Raw genomic sequence first — 18899 nt, forward strand, 5'->3', positions numbered from 1 at the left:
AATTCCCAGCTGTGTGATTTTCTTTGCTAAAATAAGAAGCAAAATAACATGTTAAATCTCCAAAGCTTAACATATGGGAAGATTCCGGGCAACCTCAGAGTTTTCATGGGTTACTGCACATTTTTAGCACACTATAATTGATAAGGTAATTTTTCTCACACATACCATGTCTTCCCCCTCCATATTTATCCTAGTTAGCAATCTATGTCAGTTTAGGCATTCCCTGCATCTGAGGAACTGCTGTGTAATTCAGAAAAGTTTATGCTTTGATCATAGACTAACGTAACTCTCCTCCTGTAAACTGCAGTGGCTGAATTTGCATATATGTGGCTTTCTAGGGCTACCAAGACCTCCAATATTCTTTACACATAAATCAGTGTCCTGTTTTCTCCTCGAACTACTTCTGATTTTTATATAGTGCTACTCCTTTAATAAAGTTTGTCAGTGGACACCAATATATTTTTTGCAGTAAATACAGTCAAGCCCAGTCATTCTAATTTTTGTAAGAACCATTCTAAATTATTTTAATAACACTTGTGAGATCACTTTATAGAAGATCAGAATATTCTTACTGCTACTGGATATATGCAATGCCACCCTTTAGAATGAAAAATGGGCCTAAAACCTCAAAATTTTTAAAAAATCAGAGATTAGCTAGTAGTTCTGAAATTTGGTATTTCCCAATATTATGCAATTATCCCACATTCCAGAAATACTGTAATAAAATGCCATTTACAGTTCTACTATCAGCCATAAAGTTAAATAATGGCATTTCCCTAGATTTGTAGCCCTAAATGCCACCACATGGTGTTTTACTCTAATTAGAAAAAAAGAGAGAGTAATCAAAAGCAAATAAGATGGAAGTGGACTCGGGTTGCAGTTTTTGTAATGCTAAGCCCAAAAAGATAGCATACATACATATTATGCCCAAAAGTGATACATATGGTAGGAAAATACAGGAATCAAAAAGATACCAGAAATGAGTCAGTAGAGTCTCTAGATTTTTTTACTTAGTTATTTCCAATTCTCAATGTATGTGCATACCACATACACCCAAATCAACTGATGTTTTGTTTTAAAACCCTTAGCAGGAAACATGGTGGCTCATTGGCACCCACGCAATACAAAAGAATAATTATACTGTAAAATTACTTTTTTGAAGGGGTGAATTTCAAAGCATTTAACAGACAAAAAATGTTTATAAAGACTTGCCAGTGAGTATCAAATCTGTTTGAACCTTAAAATGTCTTCCCAGAATAGGTTTTCAACAAGGCAGTCTAGCAGGGCCCAAATGCTAACGGAAGTTGTCTTCCCTTATTTTAGGGTTGTGCTTCCCAAACATTTTGCTTCATTATCCAAAACCACTTATCAAAAAGACCTTTTTACCCAATGTAGGTAAACCATGTTTAGCCAATTTAAATGTCCCAGTTGTAATTGGTTTGTGTGGTATTACCTATAGATAAACCACTTTCACTCAATTTTGGGTTATTAACCTAGGTTTAAGGAATGTGATAACCAAAAAAATCCAGTGAAAGTAAAGATTGGCTTGTTGCAACTGGCAACTGAAGAGACAAAAGAAAGCAACAGCGATGCTTCAGTGATGCATTAAAACCATCCATGTTTGAGAATATGTAAGACATTTTGTGTAGGCTCTCTGTAATCTTTACAATGCCTTTACAAGAAAAGCCGTGGTGGTACCGTGGTTAGAATGCAGTACTGCAGGTTACTTCTGCTGCCTGCAATTTGGCAGTTTGACTCTCACTAGCAGATCAATAGTCAGACTTGGGATAAAGCAGTTTTGTGTTCTATTGCAGTTGTGAGAGAAATTGAGGTTGACTTTCCTAAGGCTATCCTATAAGCTCAAGGCAGAAGCGAGATGTGAACCAAGAACTCCCCAATTCATAGCTCCATCAATTATTGCATACCCCAATCATAAGGAACCTCTGAGTATTCCTCTCCTCTCCCCAATATCTCTGTTCCAGTTACATCACATTCATTCAGCACAGGCCTCATCTTTTATTTAAGTAGACTAACTCTGTTTGACTAAGCGTCAGGTATATGTTGACTCTCAAATACTGAAAAAAACGTGCCCAACTAACTGTTATTCCAGGTATAGCAGCTCATATAAACTGTATTAATCCTTTCAAATCTCCCAACTTCCTCTGAAACCAGCAAACAGGCCCTGGGAGATCTGTGACCGTTCCTTGGTTCTATTTTCAGCTGCCAGACAGGAAGATTTCCTCTGAAAGGCTGCAAGCTTCCAGAGAAGCATATGTTGTGATTTTACAGCTGAGAACATCTGGTTCCAGGTGCTTCCCCTTTCATGGGGACTTTATAAAGTCAGGAAAAGGAGTCCCATTAACAAAGTAGCATAGCTAATCAGTCTTCATTTCTTTTTGTTCTGATTCTGAAAATTCTAGCTTTAGCCGTTTTAAGGAGAGCTTGAAGAAGATGGGTGGCTTGCAAAGTAAGTGGATTTTCTCCTCCTCGTTGCTGTTTATCGGAGGCAGGGTGAGCTTGCAGGCATGTAGGTGGAGAGGGAGGTAACGGGCTTTGACTTGTTCCAAACCCAGTTTCTTCAGTGTACCTTGAGAGAGTTTCTGTATGTGCATAAAAAAAAGGAAAGAAACGATGATCCACTTGCATTTCTAATTATGTTGAGTCCAACAAAATATTATTTGGCAATCCTAACTACCCTGAAGCCCATTTCATTCTATCGTGTTTTTGGATTTTAGTTCATGCCCACATCCACCCCGGGTTCTTCTTAATACCCCCCTCTTACCTGTGGGGCTAGCTTGCTCCAGTGAGAATACTTGTGATCCCCAAGGATTGGGCAACCTAAGCCATAAGCCAAGTGGACTCGGATTTGATGCTTCACTCCTGCATAACGAACAATGTATGGGGGGAAAAGGTAAGAGGCATAACTATTCAATATATTTGGTTGGTTTTGGTCAGTTACATAGTATGACTTTTATATGCAATTTATCTTGAGGGAAAATTTAAGCTTTGTTTGATTCAAACAGCTTGATATCCAAATTTTAGCAGAAAAAGGCAGAAAGGGATATCAGTTGTTTAATAATACAATGTCTTCCCTTAAGGGACATGCCAAGTATACAGATATTTCTCTTCTACCAGGCAGTTTTGTCTATTAACTTTGACCTTGTGTTATATTATACTAGGATAATAGCCTTTATATTTTCTTATTTCACTGTTTTTCTCAATTCTTCCATGCTTTTTGCAATATCTACCATTTTATTTACTGTTGTAATGATGCAAATTTTTGATTATTGCATACATCAAACAATAATTAAGGCTTCAATCTGATAGCATTTCATTTAGTTTCAGTGGAAAAAAAACAAGATTAAAAAAAGGTCAGATTCTCAGATGCTTGAGGTTTATGGGTACTGATTTGATGTTTCTTAACACCAATTGTAAGAGAACAGGATAGGCAATGGGAAGCATCAAAGAAAGGGGCATGTAATTGCTTACCTGTGATTGGTTCCAATTCAAGAACAGAACAAGTGGACCAGCTGCTTAGCACACGATACCGAGTCACTGCCAACTGAGCATCTCTGTTCCGGCGCACTTTGCGCAACTTTTTGTCTTCTAAAGATAGACGATAATTTGGCGCAAGTGTCATCTAAGTTAAAAATGTACATGATTCAAAATCAATTCTTCATAACATCCAAAAAGCCAATAGGACAACAGTTGAGGAGATTAATAGGTTACATAGAACGGAGAAAACCGTTGAATTGCTCCACTGGTAATCCAGAACATCCAAAATCACCTCATTTAGGTATGGCAGCTAGAGAGGAACAGGCAACGTAAGAACTGTGGGCCTTTTAGAGACTAATGCTTGCTCTCAATTTGAAGTGGGCCCACCAGTTATACATAAATATTAGTTATACATAAATATAAATATAGGAAAGCCAGTTTGATGTAGTGGTGAAGACATCAGGCCAGAAACTAGGAGACTGAGAGTTCTATTCCTACTTCAGGCAGTGAAGCCAAATGAGGGATCTTGGATCAGTCATCTCTCAGCCCTAGGATGAAGGCCATGGCAAACAACTTTTGAAATGTTATCTAGATTCTAGAAGACTGCAAGGACTTGTCAAGCCAGTTGCTAAGAATTAAGATTGATTTGAAGGCACTAACCCCTCTCCAAATAAAGCACCCCACAAATTAGTGCAATCATGGTACAGTAGTGATACTGTAGTAGAGGACGCGGTGGCTCAGTGGCTAAGACGCGAAGCTTGTCGATCAGAAAGGTCGGCGGTTCGAATCCCTAGCACCACATAACGGAGTGAGCTCCCGTTACTTGTCCCAGCTTCTGCCAACCTAGCAGTTCGAAAGCATGTAAAAAATGCAAGTAGAAAAATAGGGACCACTTTGGTGGGAAGGTTCCGTGCGTCTTCGGCGTTTAGTCATGCCCGACCACATGACCACGGAGACGTCTTCGGACAGCGCTGGATCTTTGGCTTTGTAACGGAGATCAGCACCACCCCCTAGAGCCGGAAATGACTAGCACGTATGTGCAAGGGGAACCTTTACCTTTACTTTAGTGATACTTAGGGTACAGGTTGTTCAGCACTTCTTTCAGGAACTGGTATCCATGTTGGTGAAGATGCTGGTGAGTTCCCTGAATCAAGGGTGCTAATCCTAAACCTGCATAAATGCTCTCCAGTAAGCAATAACTAAATCAGTGGTCTCCAAGCGAAATACTATGGCTACAACCGGCAAGTCTCTGCTACCAGGAATACTCACTTTGAAATGCGACTGGTGGCTGTCCACTTTTTTCTCCATAATGGGAATGTCCACTAGCCCTTCTTCCGGCTCTGGTTTTCCAATACAAATTGCCCTGTGAAAACAACAGGGAGGGATTTCAGTTCTCTCTAATAGTAAGCAACACTTTCTGCATGAAGACCAAGGGGCTGCTGGATTCTCCTCATACTATAATTCAAACTATAGAAGTGTGGTCCTTAGTAAATTCATGGCTTACTGAAAGTCAACATGATCAAGTCCCAATAACAAATTACTTGTCATTTGTAAGATTTCTCTTACCAGTATTTTTTTTCCACCTGACGGGTTTTGAACATCTCTTGGACCTGGTGTGCAATCATCTCATCTTTTGCTAAGACCATCACTCCAGTAGTTTCTTTGTCCAGCCGGTGACATAAATGCAGAGGTTCAGCTTTCATGCCATCTAACATCTTGGCCAGTACTGGCAGCACATCTGTAATGCATGTCTTCACCCCAGGGCCACCTGTGAAGCAGAGATAATCTAAGTTCACCTATAATGCAAAATCCCAGGTTACAAATAATTGTTAGGTTCATTTATTCCACTAAGCTAAACCAAACTATTTTACACTTAACACAAATCACATACTTTTCAAAGTTATGTTTTTTATTTATGCTACAGCATTTCCAAATTTGTGCATCAAACTCAAGTTGAACCAATTTCAGGAAAAAAATATATATTTTTATGTTAAGCTACTTGGGAAACACATATCAGTGTAATCTGAGTGTTGGGTGTTTTTTGCTGCCACTCCAATATCTATATTACCATGAAAACATAGATGCTCAGACAGATGATGAAGCTCAGGTTATTTTTATTGCTTTTAATACCAGTCTACACAGTATACCAAAACAAAAACAGTGTTTGCTTAGAGAATCGACAATATAAAGTATCTACCACATGTATAATTAGGAAGTCTCAAGCTACATTCTGAAAGCAAAATAAAACCTAGTTCCATAGTGTGATGACCCAGGGTGGGATACAAAAGCAACAAACTCACAAAAACAGGTAAAGTCCCTTTAATTCCTTCAATTTGGCTTCAAAGGTCCAATTATCATTGACTGGAGTAAAAACTCCCCCACAGAACTTCCATTCAAACTCAAAATACATATAACTAGAAAAAACAACAACACAAACCACACTGAAGAATTAATGAGACAAGGCAGGATAAGGGCTTGAAGATGTCCACAGATATCGAAATACACACACTGGTAAGGATGCCAGAACTCAGATAAGAACTGGCAGACTATAAATATTTTCACGCTTTGCTTCCAGCATTGGTCCATGCGCAGTTTGTCCTTTTAAATAATCTTCACAGCTGCAGCCCATGAAGGGGATCAAGGCCCTTTCCTGCCCTGTAGACCATATCATTCACGTTTCTCCCTTATCTGCTCCTCCCTGCGTGCCCTAGGGTAAAGAGGGGATGGAACTGGGTATTCCTCTGAATGCCCAGCCGGCCTGTGCCCTTCCCCAGTTTCCTTCACAACCTCTGGAGCCACACTCCCTGTCAGCTGTTTCTCCTCTCCCCCAGAGTCAGATTCTAACAGGGGCATGACACACAGGATGAATTCCTATACAGCCTCAGTAACAGATACCAAAGCTTTTGATTTCCCAGCAGGACATTTATCACCCAACCAGTCTAATAAATTTTTATCAACATTACTAGAAAATCAGCATTATACTACACTTACCATGGACGGGAAGTCCATAAGGCTTGTTTATTACTACAATATCTTTGTTCGTATAGAGGATTCCCTTTTTGAGAACCTTGGCTAGGACGTTAGGATGGAGCTTCTGGAAGCATCGAGTCTGCTGAACATATTCTTGCACCCGCCTCAAGACTCGGTCTTTTGGAACCTTTGAATAGTCAATAAAGAACAAGTCAGATAGTTAGTCTCTTTATTGCTCAGCTTTGGTAGCAACAGCATACAACAAAGCAGAAATGAATAAAAGGCAAGGTGCCAAATAAGGTGGCACATAGAAAATACATATGTTAGAGGGATTTTTTTGTTTTTTTGGGGAAGGGTGAAAATGGATGTGTAGGTGCTATAGGACAAAATGATAGGATGGTTTAAGAGAGGGAGAGAGAGATAGCAGTTCTTCCATCTCATTTGTTTAAAAGTCTGCTTTTTCAACTTTGGAGAATCCACTGATTGGTATTCAAAGACAGATTCAAATAAATCTGATGGAACAAAACTGAACAGCTAAAGAGAATGTATACTCCAGCCAAGCTGAAGATTATTGCAGTTTGCTTTGATGCACTTTTAAAGTCCAGGAAAGCCTAAAATATAAATATTCCTATAAATATAAAATATGAAAGATTTTATTGGAAAGGTAACAGGATGTTGGGCAAAGAAATGCTATGAATAGGAAGGATAGTCACATCTATGTGTGTATACGTGTGTCTATGCATAATGGTTATCTTTTGAGAGCTGAATGCAACGAAATTTCCTTTTAATGTATGCCGATTAGTCTACGTTTAAAGTGCCAAAGTTTTATTCTACCTGTCCAGAGCCAAATCACTAGTCAGATCGGGACAAACAGTGTCTTTAAATGGTCTTCCCAATGGAAGCTGTTATGGAACAGCTTGCCCTCGGAAGCTGTGGGAACGTCATCCCTTGAGACTTTCAAGAAGTGTTGTGCCATTTGTCAGAAATGGTGTAGTGCCTCCCGCTTGGGCAGGGGATTGGACTAGATCAAGGGTCTCCAACCTTGGCCATTTTAAGCCTGGAGGACTTCAACTCCCAGAATTCCCCTTAGCCAGCAAAGCTGGCTGAGGAACTGGGAGTTGAAGTCCACAAGTCTTAAAGTGGCCAAGGTTGGAGACCCTGACTAGATGACCTACAAGGTCCCTTCCAACTGATTATCTGTTATCTGAGTCCTTCCCAGTGAACAGGGAGGATAACACACGTCCTTATTCCTGCATCTCAACAAATCTAGCATTTTGCACTTCACAAAACTTCCATTGCTGCATTGCACATAAATTCGCTTAATTTTCAGAGTTCTGGCCCCCAATGCACGCTGGGAAGTGTAGTTTCTCCGTGGCGCATGCTAGGAAAATCGCCCCCCCTCCACTTTATAATTCCCAGTCAAGCCCACAGATTCACCTCCGGGACCGCTTTTGGCTTCTTCTGTTCCCGCAGCTTCTCCGCCATCTGCTCGGCGGTCACCGGAGCGGCCACGGCTGGACTGTGGGCAAACCCCCGAACAGCCGCTCGTAGGAAAGAGCAAGGGAAGTGCTGGGCAGCCATTTTCTGTCGTGCCCACGTGACGTCCGAAGGGGGTTGGGCTCCACTTCCACGACCCACCCCCTTCTCTCGCGGGCTATCCTCGCGCCTTGCCCGAAGAAGGCCCACCAATCGCGGCGTTCGGGAGAGGAGCACTCTCCTTTCCAATGAGACGTCGGTGCGACGCTCTATGCCGTCTCTCCCCGTCCAATAATCTACGCGGAGGGGCGGAGCAAAGCTGGGCAGGCCAATGAGAAAGAAAGGAGCCGGAGGCCTTGCAGCCAATAGCAGCGTGCCGGCGGGCGAGGTGGCTCTTGTTTTCCCTTGTGGGGGTTTCAAAGAACGGCAGTTGAGGAGCGGCGTTAACGGTTGTCGGGCAGCCGGGAAGGCGGCGCGGGCGAGGCGGTGGCTAGGTACTCGCGGCGGGACCGAGGCTCAACACGCTCAGGAAGGAAGGCTGGTGGATTCGGAGCCGGTTAGAAGGAGGGGAAACCATGAAAGCACGAGGCTGAGGAGGAAAAACAAACAAACAAACCACCCTCACTTTCTGAGGAGTTTTAGTCCTCGCTTTCAAGCCTCGGAACCAGCGTTTTTCCAAGGGTGGGCTTCAGCCCCTCAGCATGCTGACTGGGGGCATTCTGGGAGTTGAAGTCCCCACGGAGTTGCCGAGGTTGAGAAAACGTGGCTTTTAAACCCCTTCTGCGAATGGGAAAGTTACAAATTCTCCGCCTCAGAAGCCCCTTTGAATGGGGGTTTCCTTCGCTGCCTCCCGGTTAATATAAAGCGGAGAACGGTTGCTGAAGACGGCCTGGAAGGTTCCTTCGCAGTAAATGTTCATTTTAATAATATATGTGACCTATATACTTGCAGGGGTCTCCAACCTTGGCAACTTTAAGTTTGGAGGACTTCAACTCCCAGAATGCCCCAGCCAGCTTTGCTGGCTGGGGCATTCTGGGAGTTGAAGTCCTCCAGGCTTAAAGTTGCCAAGGTTGGAGACCCCTGATCTATAGTGTGAATAAGTAATGCTACCCTTACAATAAACGGTGCGACCACAAAATAATTTTATTCTAAGCAAAGAATTAAAATGGAATGGATTCAGCGAGACCTAGAATTTGAATTTGCTATAAATGTTAGCAAAACCTGTTTCCGTATACATATTTTTTTTCCATTTGTTATTGCCCCCACTTAGTGCAAGTTTTTCATATGTATTGTGTTGATTCTTTCCCCAGGTAAATTCATGAACATTTTGAAGCAATATTACTTGCTAGAAGATATTAAAGGTATGAGAGCCCTTTTTAATTCTTGTAAACAAAATCAGTTTTGTGGTATGAAGAGGTTGATTGCTGTATCCAGTTAGAGGTATAGTTACTATACATCATTTCCCCATTTATTTAACTAATTCTATGAAACCTGTATTCATAGACCAGGGTGGATTTGATTTAAATCGCTAATAAGAAGGCTTGATTTAAATTAACTTGATTTAAATATTTTTTGAAGAACAACTGCCATCTCCGTCCCACATTGGCTCCTCCTCTGACCTGCTGTTGACTCACCAACAGTCCCAAAATAGCACAATATATAGCCTCATGTTACATAACTAAGCTCCATTCCATGCTGAAAACTATATTTAGATAGATTTTTACTCCAAAAGCATTTTATTAAAATAAATGTGATAAAAACAATCTGGTTTAGATTAAAAAATGATTTTTTATTTTTTTAAAACCATCAATTTTTATCCACCCTGTCATAGACACACTAAATCATGGTTTACTTTGATTTATTAAATAACCCATTATTGACTTGCTTGGGTAAAAATGTAAATGCTAAATCAGGGTACAATAATTATTTTACACATTATGCTAAGCCACGAAACCAGAAGCCACTTTTGAGTGTTGAATGAGTGAGTGTAACTAAGTAATGGTGCAGGGGTGTATTAGGAAAATTAGTTATTGAGCCTAATCACCCATGTAAAACCTGTCTGATGGGGCTAGGTTTATAAATTACATTAACTCCCCATTTATTTAACTACTTCGGTGAACAACCCAAGTCAGCCTAGTTCATAACCAACCTTTTAATACTCCAGCTATTGTAAATGTGATCACTCCCGATAAGCTGCATGTGCCCTCCCTGTGGTTATTTTTAACTAAATTTTGTACAATCTCTAAAGGAAACTTTTTCAGTCTGTTATTATTGTATAGCCATAGAAACTGGTTACAGATGCGATAAGCACAGTAACGCTATTCTACCAGTTCAGCCCTATTCTGGCGTACAAGTAGCACCAAAGATCAGCTGAGACCAAACCGATTATGACGAGCTGCTGTTGGGTCCACCCGCCTGCTCTGGCTCCCATACTGACCTTTATTCCCTGCTTTTGAAGCGCAGCTGCTTTGCGCGGCACAGATTGCCACGCGTCAGCTGTTGAAGATACAGGGTTTGCAGGAGGCGAGTAGGAAAGCCCCTGTGCGTGTGCAAAGTGTGCCCATCAAACCAAGCCCAATGAACCGGTGGTAAACCTCTTTGAAACCCACCACTGGATAAGTACCATATTGAGCCTGCACTACTCTGTATTCCATAATTCGCAATCCACAATGAATGAATTCACTTGTTCCACTAAGAAGAAACCATATCCTGACTTAGCAAAATGTATGAACTAAGCTTATGTTTTGAGGATTTAGTAGATGCCTTTTTATGTCATTGTCCACTGATTGATTGTTGTACATTAAAACAGGTGAATATTTTAATATTTCATATGGCATTCTGTAAAGCTGAGACAACCAGGTGATCTACTAAAGCTCCCACTGGACTTAATTTGTTTAGATTACATCATGCTGTTGATAAAGTGTATATGTGATTTCTAGGGAAGGCATCCTCAGGATCTTCATGGGAGACAATGTAATCATATCCAGAGTTTCCACACAATGTATTTTCTTTTGTTTAATAATGTTTGATTCTTGGAGACGCTGGGACAAAGCCTGCTGTTTTAGCAAGGTTTTTCAAAAATAGTTTACCACTGTGTCCTTCCTAGGACTGAGATAAAAAGACTTACCCAGTTGGCTTTGTGCCCAAAAAAAGAACTAGAACTCGTAATCTCCTGATTTCTAACCCGATACCTTCTATGTCAGACTGATTCTCATGAATGTACCAAATGTTTAAAGTAGATCAGAAAATAGCTTTTTTAAAATATGAGATAAATGTAAAGGACTGAAAAATTTGCATAACTAGCTATGGTATTTTCTGGAGAAAACTGAACTATTAAAATACAATTCCCTTGGAAATTTTACCTACTTATCTAGCTCCCCCATATTCCCTGAATTACTGCTTTGGCAAATATAATTGTTATAATCATTATTTACAACTGTTTAAGCATTGGATACTTTCCGTATGCAGCTGTAAACAAAATTGCAGAACCAATATTAGGATCTACTTCAGGTTTTTTTTACTAATTGAATATCTTCCCATCAGAGTTATATAATGAAGTATTATTTTTTTTTGAAGGTTAAACGGAAATGTGTGTAAGTCTATGTAATCTAACTATTATCATTGTAACTTTAAATGTCTAATAGATAATTTCAATATAATTTGTTTGGAGATAGCAGTTGGCATCGAGAAACTTCAGTCTGTACTAATACATATCCTTTTTGCAGTTTGTTCTGGAATTTCCTTGTCCAATTGAATAGAATCCACCGGGCTGCTTTTAGTTTCCATTTGCTCATCCAATTCCCTTTCAGAATGCTTTGTTTTTTTCAAATTTGGTTGTTCAATGCGTCCTCTGCGCACAAAATGACTGATACGAGATTCTAGACCTTCACATTTGGGCCGATCCATTAATGGTTTGTAATTGCGGGCTTTCACTCCCTCGATTAAAGCACTAATATGGTTGTGGACTGGTGGCGATACCTCTCTCCAGAGTATTGTTGTGCTGTTGCTTGAAGCTGTAATCAACCATTATCATCAGAACAAACAAACAAAAAACAGCATTTAATTTCCTAATTGCTTCTGATCTTTGAAGTAGTTCTAAATATATTGGAACTTGTTAGAATCACTCTATCCAACAATATAATTTTAATATATTGCTGGGTATATTAAACAAAAAGAAATGGTTCTTTAAAAACAAAATGCTCATTAAATATGAAGAGAGTTGTACATGTATATAAAATAACAAAATTGAATTTTACAGATAGACCAAAGTATACAGTATACCAGCAATCTACCACATGGTAAATTGAAGGTTCGTTTTAATACAGTTTTTAAGAATATCATTCTTCCTACCTGGCTCTGTAGGTATCTTTGCAAAATCCAGGCCCCATAACATGCTGTAAAGCACCTGACTTTTAATGGCGTGGTTTGTCCAAAGCTGCTGAAAGCGTGTAACATTAAATTCCTGGACTTGATGATCATAGTTCCACTGGATGTTTTCAAACTCACAATCATATAAAACTAGAGGAAATTCCACTGCCATGCTGCAAAGTAATCAAATTAGTATAAATCAGGTAATTCCAACAGAGTGCACATAGCTTTGAAAATGTTATAGCTCTTGACAACAGATCAAAATTATAAAACATAATTTTAACAAGGGAAGCTCAAATATAGAGAGCCATTGACAATACAGTAAGATTGTGCATGCTTTCGGAAATTCCTACCTGTATTGTGGTTTCCTAGGATTGGTTTCTATATCAAACAGTTCATCAATAATCTCTGGCTTTTCCATCCTTTGTCCAATCAAGAAGAGAATGGCCATCATGCAGCGGACTTGGTGATAGAGGAATGCTTGGCCTGTTACTTCAAATGCATACAGTTGGAAAGGGTTTAGTTCTTCCACTTTCCTTTCTTGATCTGCAAGCTTCACTTCTGCAGTCAGGATTGTCCTCTGAAAGTTGGTCACACCATTGGCTACGTCCATTTTGCAGAGATTACGAAAATCATGGGTCCCTATAAATCTTTGAGCTGCTGTATTCATAAGAGCGACATCCAGATCAGCATGAGGGAAAAAATAGCGATAGGTCCTCTTCAGGCAACTAAATCTAGCACTGAAGCTAGGATCTACAGGGGCCCATGCCAATACTCTTATGTCAGGAGGAAGTACCTGATTCAAAATATGGGTGTAGCGGATCTCCTCTGAAATATGACTTTTACCTTCTGTGACAACCCCAGATTTATTGTCTGAAAGGTTTGACCGGAGATCCAAAGAGATCACCTGAAAATTGCAAAAAAGTTGTGAGTCTAGAATTAGGCAAACATTTATTTTCTATTGAACTATCATTAACAATTTTCTTCTTTATCCAGTGGTGAAGAGCTTCCAGCTAACTGGCTGTGGTATAATTTTTTGATACACTGATATTTTCATGATTTTCTCGTTTATTTATAATGTATTCACAAGTGTCTCTTGTCCCAATAAAATATAATTATAACCAGAACCTGAATGCTAAAATACCACTATCATTGGGATTGCAATAGAATGAATTTTAATTTCATACCACAGATTCTGACATTGAGTGGACCACATTTCTATGACAATTTATGTCATGATATATTTTTGTCTAAATGACATTACTATAATTTCTTTTTCAGCCACTGGCATTCAGGATCAAACCAAACATTAGTGTAATTGAAATAACATTTCACAAATAATGTGCTTTTGCATTTAATAAATGTTAGTTTGCATTTAGCAAACATTTATGTATAACAACATTTTCCCACAGTCCATTAAAGCATTTTACTGCATAAAGGTTTTGGAATAGTTTTTCCTGGGAACTGCTCATTTCACTTGTTTTGATTAAAATTATTTTTGTTTCTTGTAGTAATAGATCTTTTCTAAATAGCTAAATCTTTTTTTGCAGAAATAGCTTGTCATCAGTTGCAGATCGATTCTCAGGCTCATCTTCTAATTTTATAATAGATGCACTCTTAGCTGACTCTTTACAAATGTTATAATTTAAACCATTGTAATGCATTAATAATAAATCAGTAGTTTTTGTTCTTATGTTCAGAGTTTTCTAACTGTTCAGTCGTCATGCTATATAGCAAACTGAGTTGTAACTTCATCGTGCAATTGACTAAATATCAGCTTAAACTAAATGATGGGAAACAGCCCAAATCTAACAAAGCACTTTAAATTATATGAGTTATAATAAGAGAGCTGTATTAGTCTATGATGGCAAAAAAACAACCAAAAAAAAACACCAGGATTCTGAAAGCATCTTAATATCTAAAAATGTCATGAACAGTCGTAAGTTTCTATCAGGTGAATATGATCAAATGAGCTGTATCTCACAAAAGCTTGTCTTTTAATATTTATTAGTTTAGCACAATCAACTGACATAGCCTTTTAAACCGTTTGGGGGGGATTATTAGTTGCAATAACACAGATTCTTTGTGCCATCCCATCCTCATTTTAGTGTAAATTAAATATTAGACTTACTTGTCCAAATGCACTGACTCCCTTGTCTGTACGTCCACAGCGATGATAGTTAGAAGTCTGTCTGTTGACTACCAACCGAGTTTTTCCCAGAGCTTCAAACAGTTTCTCTTCTATTGTATTGTTGGTGTTCTCCTGGCTGGCAAAGCCCTGATATTCCCACCCTAGGTAGGCAATCTTGAGTGCCACATGCCTCTGGCCATACGCACTGAAATTGAACGGCCGCTGTGGACGTTTCTTCCCCTTTCCTGATGCTGGGACGCCATTCCCCTCGCCTGGGCCTTTTCTGTTTTCCAAGAGCCTGCCTTCTAGCCTTTGCACTGTCTCTTCCAGCTCCTGGATTCTCTTCAGTAGCCTTTCTGTTTCTTCTGTGCCTTTGGCCATTGGTAGAATGCTATTTAAAAAAAAGAATCTGGCAATATGAAAATGCAATAGTAGTAGAAAAGGATCTTTCTAGGAATAACCAAACAAATGCAATCTGTATTTGCTACTAGAAGCTACTCAGCTGGAGAAAATTAACTAGCTTGCTTGCCAACTGTTTCTGCGGAGAATGCTTGTTGGGATTTCATGAATTTCATTACTGAGAACTGAGTGTCTGCTTTTGTTCACTTACAGAAGAATCTGTTTTAAACCACCTTTATACTAGGATCCTCCATTTCCAAGCTGGCTAAAGAGGAGCAAAAGGAACCTTTTCCAGGTATGTATACTGATACATGAACAAATTAACCCCTGGCATCCTGATAGATAGTATTGTTTATTCAAAGACATCCAGACCATGCCTTTGATTAAGCAATGCCATTTATCGGGACTCCAAAAGAATTCCTTCTACGGCATGGTGTTCTGGAATGAGTCCGAGGGGCTCCAATCCTGATGGCATTCCAGAGAGCCTTAAAGACCTGATCCTTCTCCCAGTCATGGGCTAGACTGGTGAGTATATGATAGGCTTATCTTCTTGGCTAGTTCTGCCGTCTTGTTATTGTTGTCTTTTTCCTATATTAGTTATTTTTATATTGTGAACTCCCAGAGTTGATTGAAGTCAGGCAGTATGAGGTTGAATTAAATAAGATTTTTTAAAGCTGTTCTAAGTTGTTAAGGGAGGTGTTGGTTAAAAAGAAAAGGAAAACAAAACAAAAAAAACCAAATTGATTTCATTGGAAAGTGCATTATTTTGCTATCATTATTTAGAAAATAGGTAGGTATTGCAAAGTCACAAGTTATTTTAAAGGAAAACTGAAATTCCGATAATTACTGAGTTTGCAGAGGGGGGAAAGGACTTAAACAGCATTGACAAATAAATAACAAGTACAGTACTATTGTACATTCCTTCTTAGACCTACATGTGCCTTCAGAAATAAACTCCATCCTTGCTGTTTAGAATAATTGCAGACACTTATCAAGCTGTTGGAGCTACTACACCCCACTTACTTGCCCAGTCTAGGCACATGGACTTCTTGCTTTGTGACCCTGAGGTCTACCCTCCCACCTCAAAAAGAAAAAAACAAACAAACCCCCCAAATCATCTCTAGGAGAGGAAGGGATTGGGGTGAATATGCCTTTGCTGAAAAAGTTGGGTTTGGGATGTGCAGTAGATGTGTTTCAGTCTATCTGGCCAGAGGAGCTGGGGAGGGGCAGCCTTCACAATGTGGCACAAAGGATGGAGTTTTCTAAACAAATAACTTGACCTGATAGAGATGGAGTTGATAAATAAGCATGAGTTGTAAGGCATTTATGACTTAGCAGACTACAAACCTAGCTTGGTATCTCTTTTCCAGAATTCATAACTACCCCAGTTGAGAGAAGCAATGCAAGCCTTGATACAACCCAACCGATACAGATGGAACTCTACGAACAGGGAAGAACGGCTCAAAGAAGCTGCCATGGACTTTATTCGCATGTGTGCAGAACAGGGTGATGGTGATAGCCCAAGACAGCTTCAAATGGCCCCTCAGCTGGACCCCTACCCGAGAGCCTCGGTGGCCTCAGTGGCCAGACCTATGCTTCCTGCAATGATCAGGCAAGGTCAGACTGAATCCAGCTTCCAGTCAGACAACCTCAAGAATTCCAGAGTTTCAAAGAAACCTGTGATGAAAAGGAAAGTTCTGAGGCGAACACCTGACGGAGAAGTGCAAGTGACAGATGAATCTATCACTAGCGAGACAGAATCCAATAATCCAAGTGTTCAACAATCCAGTCCTGAATGTGAGAACTTAAATCAGAGAATGAATCTTCAGGAGGAGGAACAACAACAGTGTAATGAGGAGAACCAGCCCCAAAGTTCCCCTGGGTCAGTCTATTCCTGGAGTCCTTCAGAGGAAAGCCAGAATCAGTGTTCCAGAAGAGAGAGCCAGAGCCTCAGCTCTTCGTCCTTTGAGCAAGACTTCATCCTAACTGGCCACCCCAAGTCTTTCATATTACCAAAGTTGGAGCAGCTCAATCGGAACAGAATGAAGACCGATCGGGTTGCCCGTTACCTGGAACACAAGCACGACTGGGAATCCCTGCGGCTTCCAGGAGAAGACCCCAGGAAAGGGGTGCGCTGGAGCATTCGGGAACAGATGCTCTACAAGTCAGAATTGCCTCCTAAGGCTCAGCCTGTTTATATCCCCAACACTTATCTGGTGCCTACAGAGAAGAAGAGATCTGCCCTGCGCTGGGGAATACGCTGTGACTTGGCAAACGGTGTGGTGCCTAGAAACATCTACTCCTAAGAACCTGGAATCTTTAAATGTCATACACAGAAGAACTTAGTAGATCCCAAAGAGCTAGCTACCTCAAATATGCAGCTAAGCTCCTTTTATTTCTTTCCAATTCCAAACCCTACCCATTTAATCTTAAGATCTATCTTGAATCTGAATGCCTATTTTCTTGCAAAAGGTTTTTTAAAAGCTACCGTTGTCTCAGATCATATTATTTGAATGTAAATATTACCTTATAAAAGGCAGGCAAAAAAATGAAATCAAAATCTACTGAAGTATAGTCAAGAAAAAGGATCCTCCCCCCCAAGATACTTCACACACATTCCTTCTTTGAACTTTTAAAAGTTTTAACTTCTGGATGTATAGATTAAATTAAAGTTATGAAGTGAAATGATGATTGTATTCTTTCCAAGGGCAAGCTTCAGTTCTGCTTTTCATCATGCATTAGAGTTGCTGTTTGGAGCTATAGAAGTAAACTTTTCTCTGTGATGAGATTAACTGGTATACTTGTATATGAAAGTTCTGTTTTACAGATACATGTCAGAATGCAGGATATTTTCTTCACTGGTTTTTAGCAATATACTTCCCACACACAGACCTTTATCAAAATCAATCAGAATCTTATGAAAAATAATGTCATTTACTTACTGAAAAATACAAAGAATCCAGAAATAATTGAAATATCTGGGTTTAAAAAGACACTACAAAATCATTTCTAATGGGGATGTTTTGCAAACTTCAGATAAAAGGGGGGAGGTAATTCAGATAATGAAGGGTCCTTGGTGCTCTCTGAGCTTGGTTGTTTTCTTGCAAGCATTTCATTACCCAAACTAGGTGTCCTCATCAGTGCTAGTGATGATATTACCTAGCTTTGATAATGGAAAGTTTGCACGCAAAGGATCAAGGTTAGAACACCAAGAGCCCTTCATTTCACCCCATTTTCTCCTTTGTTAATTCACATAACTATTAGCAAAACTGCTCCTTTCTACAAAGCCTACACTTTGCAGCGTATGCCCCTCTGCGTGTATAGAATAACCACCTTCGTGCGCAACAAACTCGCACAAGTGGTACATTCCTTTATAAGACAGCACGCAGGCCGTTAGCTGCGCTCGGTTGACTTCGCCCCTGCCAAGCCTGGCTCTTGAGAGTGCCCACGTGCTGGCTTTTCTTAAAAGTTGCCAAGTTTGAGAAAAGTTAAAATATGGGAACGCTCGGGGCGTTGGTCGAAGAAGCTGCTTTAAATCAGAGGTCTCCAACCATGGCAACTTTAAGCCTGGAGGACTTCAACTCCCAGAATTCACCAGCCAACTTTGCTGGCTGAGGAATTCTGGGAGTTGAAGTCCTCCAGTTGGACCAGAAGTCCTTGGCTTAAAGTTGCCACGGTTGGAGATCCCTGATTTAAATGACTCTCCCTCCCCGCTTCCCAAGAGATCCTCTGGTGCCACCCCCACGATACCAGGAGCAAAGTGATCCCTCCGTCAATTCTGCAAAGCCGATCCTTCACCATGCGAAGTGCCGGAGCCCACTCCTTCCTCCGCGGGCTTTCCACGCGCACGTGGGTGGGAAGCGAAGACCACCGAGGGCCGTTCTACAGGCCACTTCCATACAGGAAATGACGCGTCTTGCCCCTATACAGAGCGGAGGTTTCTGGGAAGTGAAGTCTTTCGAGACCCCAGCGTGGCCTGCCGCAGAACGTCAAGAATTTTACGTCACCAGCGTTTTCCCTCACCCAACCTAAACGGGCGTCCCTCAGCAATCTCTAGGCG

The 18899-nt window shown here is 40.3% G+C and overlaps 3 protein-coding genes across 8 annotated transcripts; 1 reads left to right on the top strand and 2 right to left on the bottom strand.

Annotated features, from left to right (window-relative positions):
* Positions 1 to 988: 988 nt before the first annotated feature.
* On the bottom strand, positions 989 to 8086 carry RPUSD4 (RNA pseudouridine synthase D4). Its single transcript, XM_026671431.2, has 7 exons — positions 7903 to 8086; positions 6487 to 6652; positions 5062 to 5263; positions 4765 to 4858; positions 3490 to 3640; positions 2783 to 2880; positions 989 to 2600 (listed from the first exon to the last, which is right to left on the bottom strand). Exons 1-7 carry the CDS (start codon positions 8044 to 8046, stop codon positions 2376 to 2378), a joined length of 1080 nt encoding a protein of 359 aa, XP_026527216.2. The 5' UTR covers positions 8047 to 8086; the 3' UTR covers positions 989 to 2375.
* A 215-nt stretch (positions 8087 to 8301) lies between these two features.
* HYLS1 (HYLS1 centriolar and ciliogenesis associated) lies at positions 8302 to 17524 on the top strand. Of its 4 annotated transcripts, none has more exons than XM_026671435.2 (4): positions 8302 to 8435; positions 9252 to 9302; positions 15053 to 15134; positions 16210 to 17524. In XM_026671435.2, exon 4 carries the CDS (start codon positions 16240 to 16242, stop codon positions 17143 to 17145), a length of 906 nt encoding a protein of 301 aa, XP_026527220.1. In that variant the 5' UTR covers positions 8302 to 8435; positions 9252 to 9302; positions 15053 to 15134; positions 16210 to 16239; the 3' UTR covers positions 17146 to 17524. The 4 variants fall into 4 exon arrangements, with proteins under 4 accessions (XP_026527220.1, XP_087826131.1, XP_087826132.1 ...); XM_087970005.1 differs by having other exon boundaries at positions 8305 to 8329; XM_087970004.1 differs by having other exon boundaries at positions 8370 to 8848.
* On the bottom strand, positions 11489 to 18894 carry PUS3 (pseudouridine synthase 3). 3 transcript variants are annotated; one of them, XM_026671433.2, is made up of 5 exons: positions 18590 to 18894; positions 14441 to 14831; positions 12663 to 13216; positions 12292 to 12482; positions 11489 to 11954 (listed from the first exon to the last, which is right to left on the bottom strand). In XM_026671433.2, exons 2-5 carry the CDS (start codon positions 14819 to 14821, stop codon positions 11635 to 11637), a joined length of 1446 nt encoding a protein of 481 aa, XP_026527218.1. In that variant the 5' UTR covers positions 14822 to 14831; positions 18590 to 18894; the 3' UTR covers positions 11489 to 11634. The 3 variants fall into 3 exon arrangements, with proteins under 3 accessions (XP_026527218.1, XP_087826128.1, XP_087826129.1); XM_087970002.1 differs by having other exon boundaries at positions 18689 to 18829; XM_087970003.1 differs by having other exon boundaries at positions 14441 to 14849; positions 18590 to 18752.
* Positions 18895 to 18899: the final 5 nt, after the last annotated feature.

This window comes from Notechis scutatus, chromosome 7, assembly GCF_049901735.1.
Source record: "Notechis scutatus isolate UNSWTSFEM ecotype Mainland chromosome 7, rNotScu1.2, whole genome shotgun sequence".
Lineage (NCBI taxonomy): Eukaryota > Metazoa > Chordata > Lepidosauria > Squamata > Elapidae > Notechis > Notechis scutatus.

Bases quoted from the DNA above. Each gene is read 5' to 3' on its own strand.
- PUS3 (XM_087970002.1), bottom strand. From the start codon at position 18,738: ATGGAAGTGGCCTGTAGAACGGCCCTCGGTGGTCTTCGCTTCCCACCC. The intron at 12,483-12,662 runs GTAGGAATTTCC...ATTACTTTGCAG, and splicing joins CCTAGGAAACCACAATACAG to CATGGCAGTGGAATTTCCTC. The intron at 11,955-12,291 runs GTAGGAAGAATG...GGTTGATTACAG, and splicing joins AAAGATACCTACAGAGCCAG to CTTCAAGCAACAGCACAACA.
- RPUSD4 (XM_026671431.2), bottom strand. From the start codon at position 8,046: ATGGCTGCCCAGCACTTCCCTTGCTCTTTCCTACGAGCGGCTGTTCGG. The intron at 4,859-5,061 runs GTAAGAGAAATC...TTGTTTTCACAG, and splicing joins CAGGTGGAAAAAAAATACTG to GGCAATTTGTATTGGAAAAC. The intron at 3,641-4,764 runs GTGAGTATTCCT...TTTTTAACTTAG, and splicing joins GCCACCAGTCGCATTTCAAA to ATGACACTTGCGCCAAATTA.
- HYLS1 (XM_026671435.2), top strand. From the start codon at position 16,240: ATGCAAGCCTTGATACAACCCAACCGATACAGATGGAACTCTACGAAC.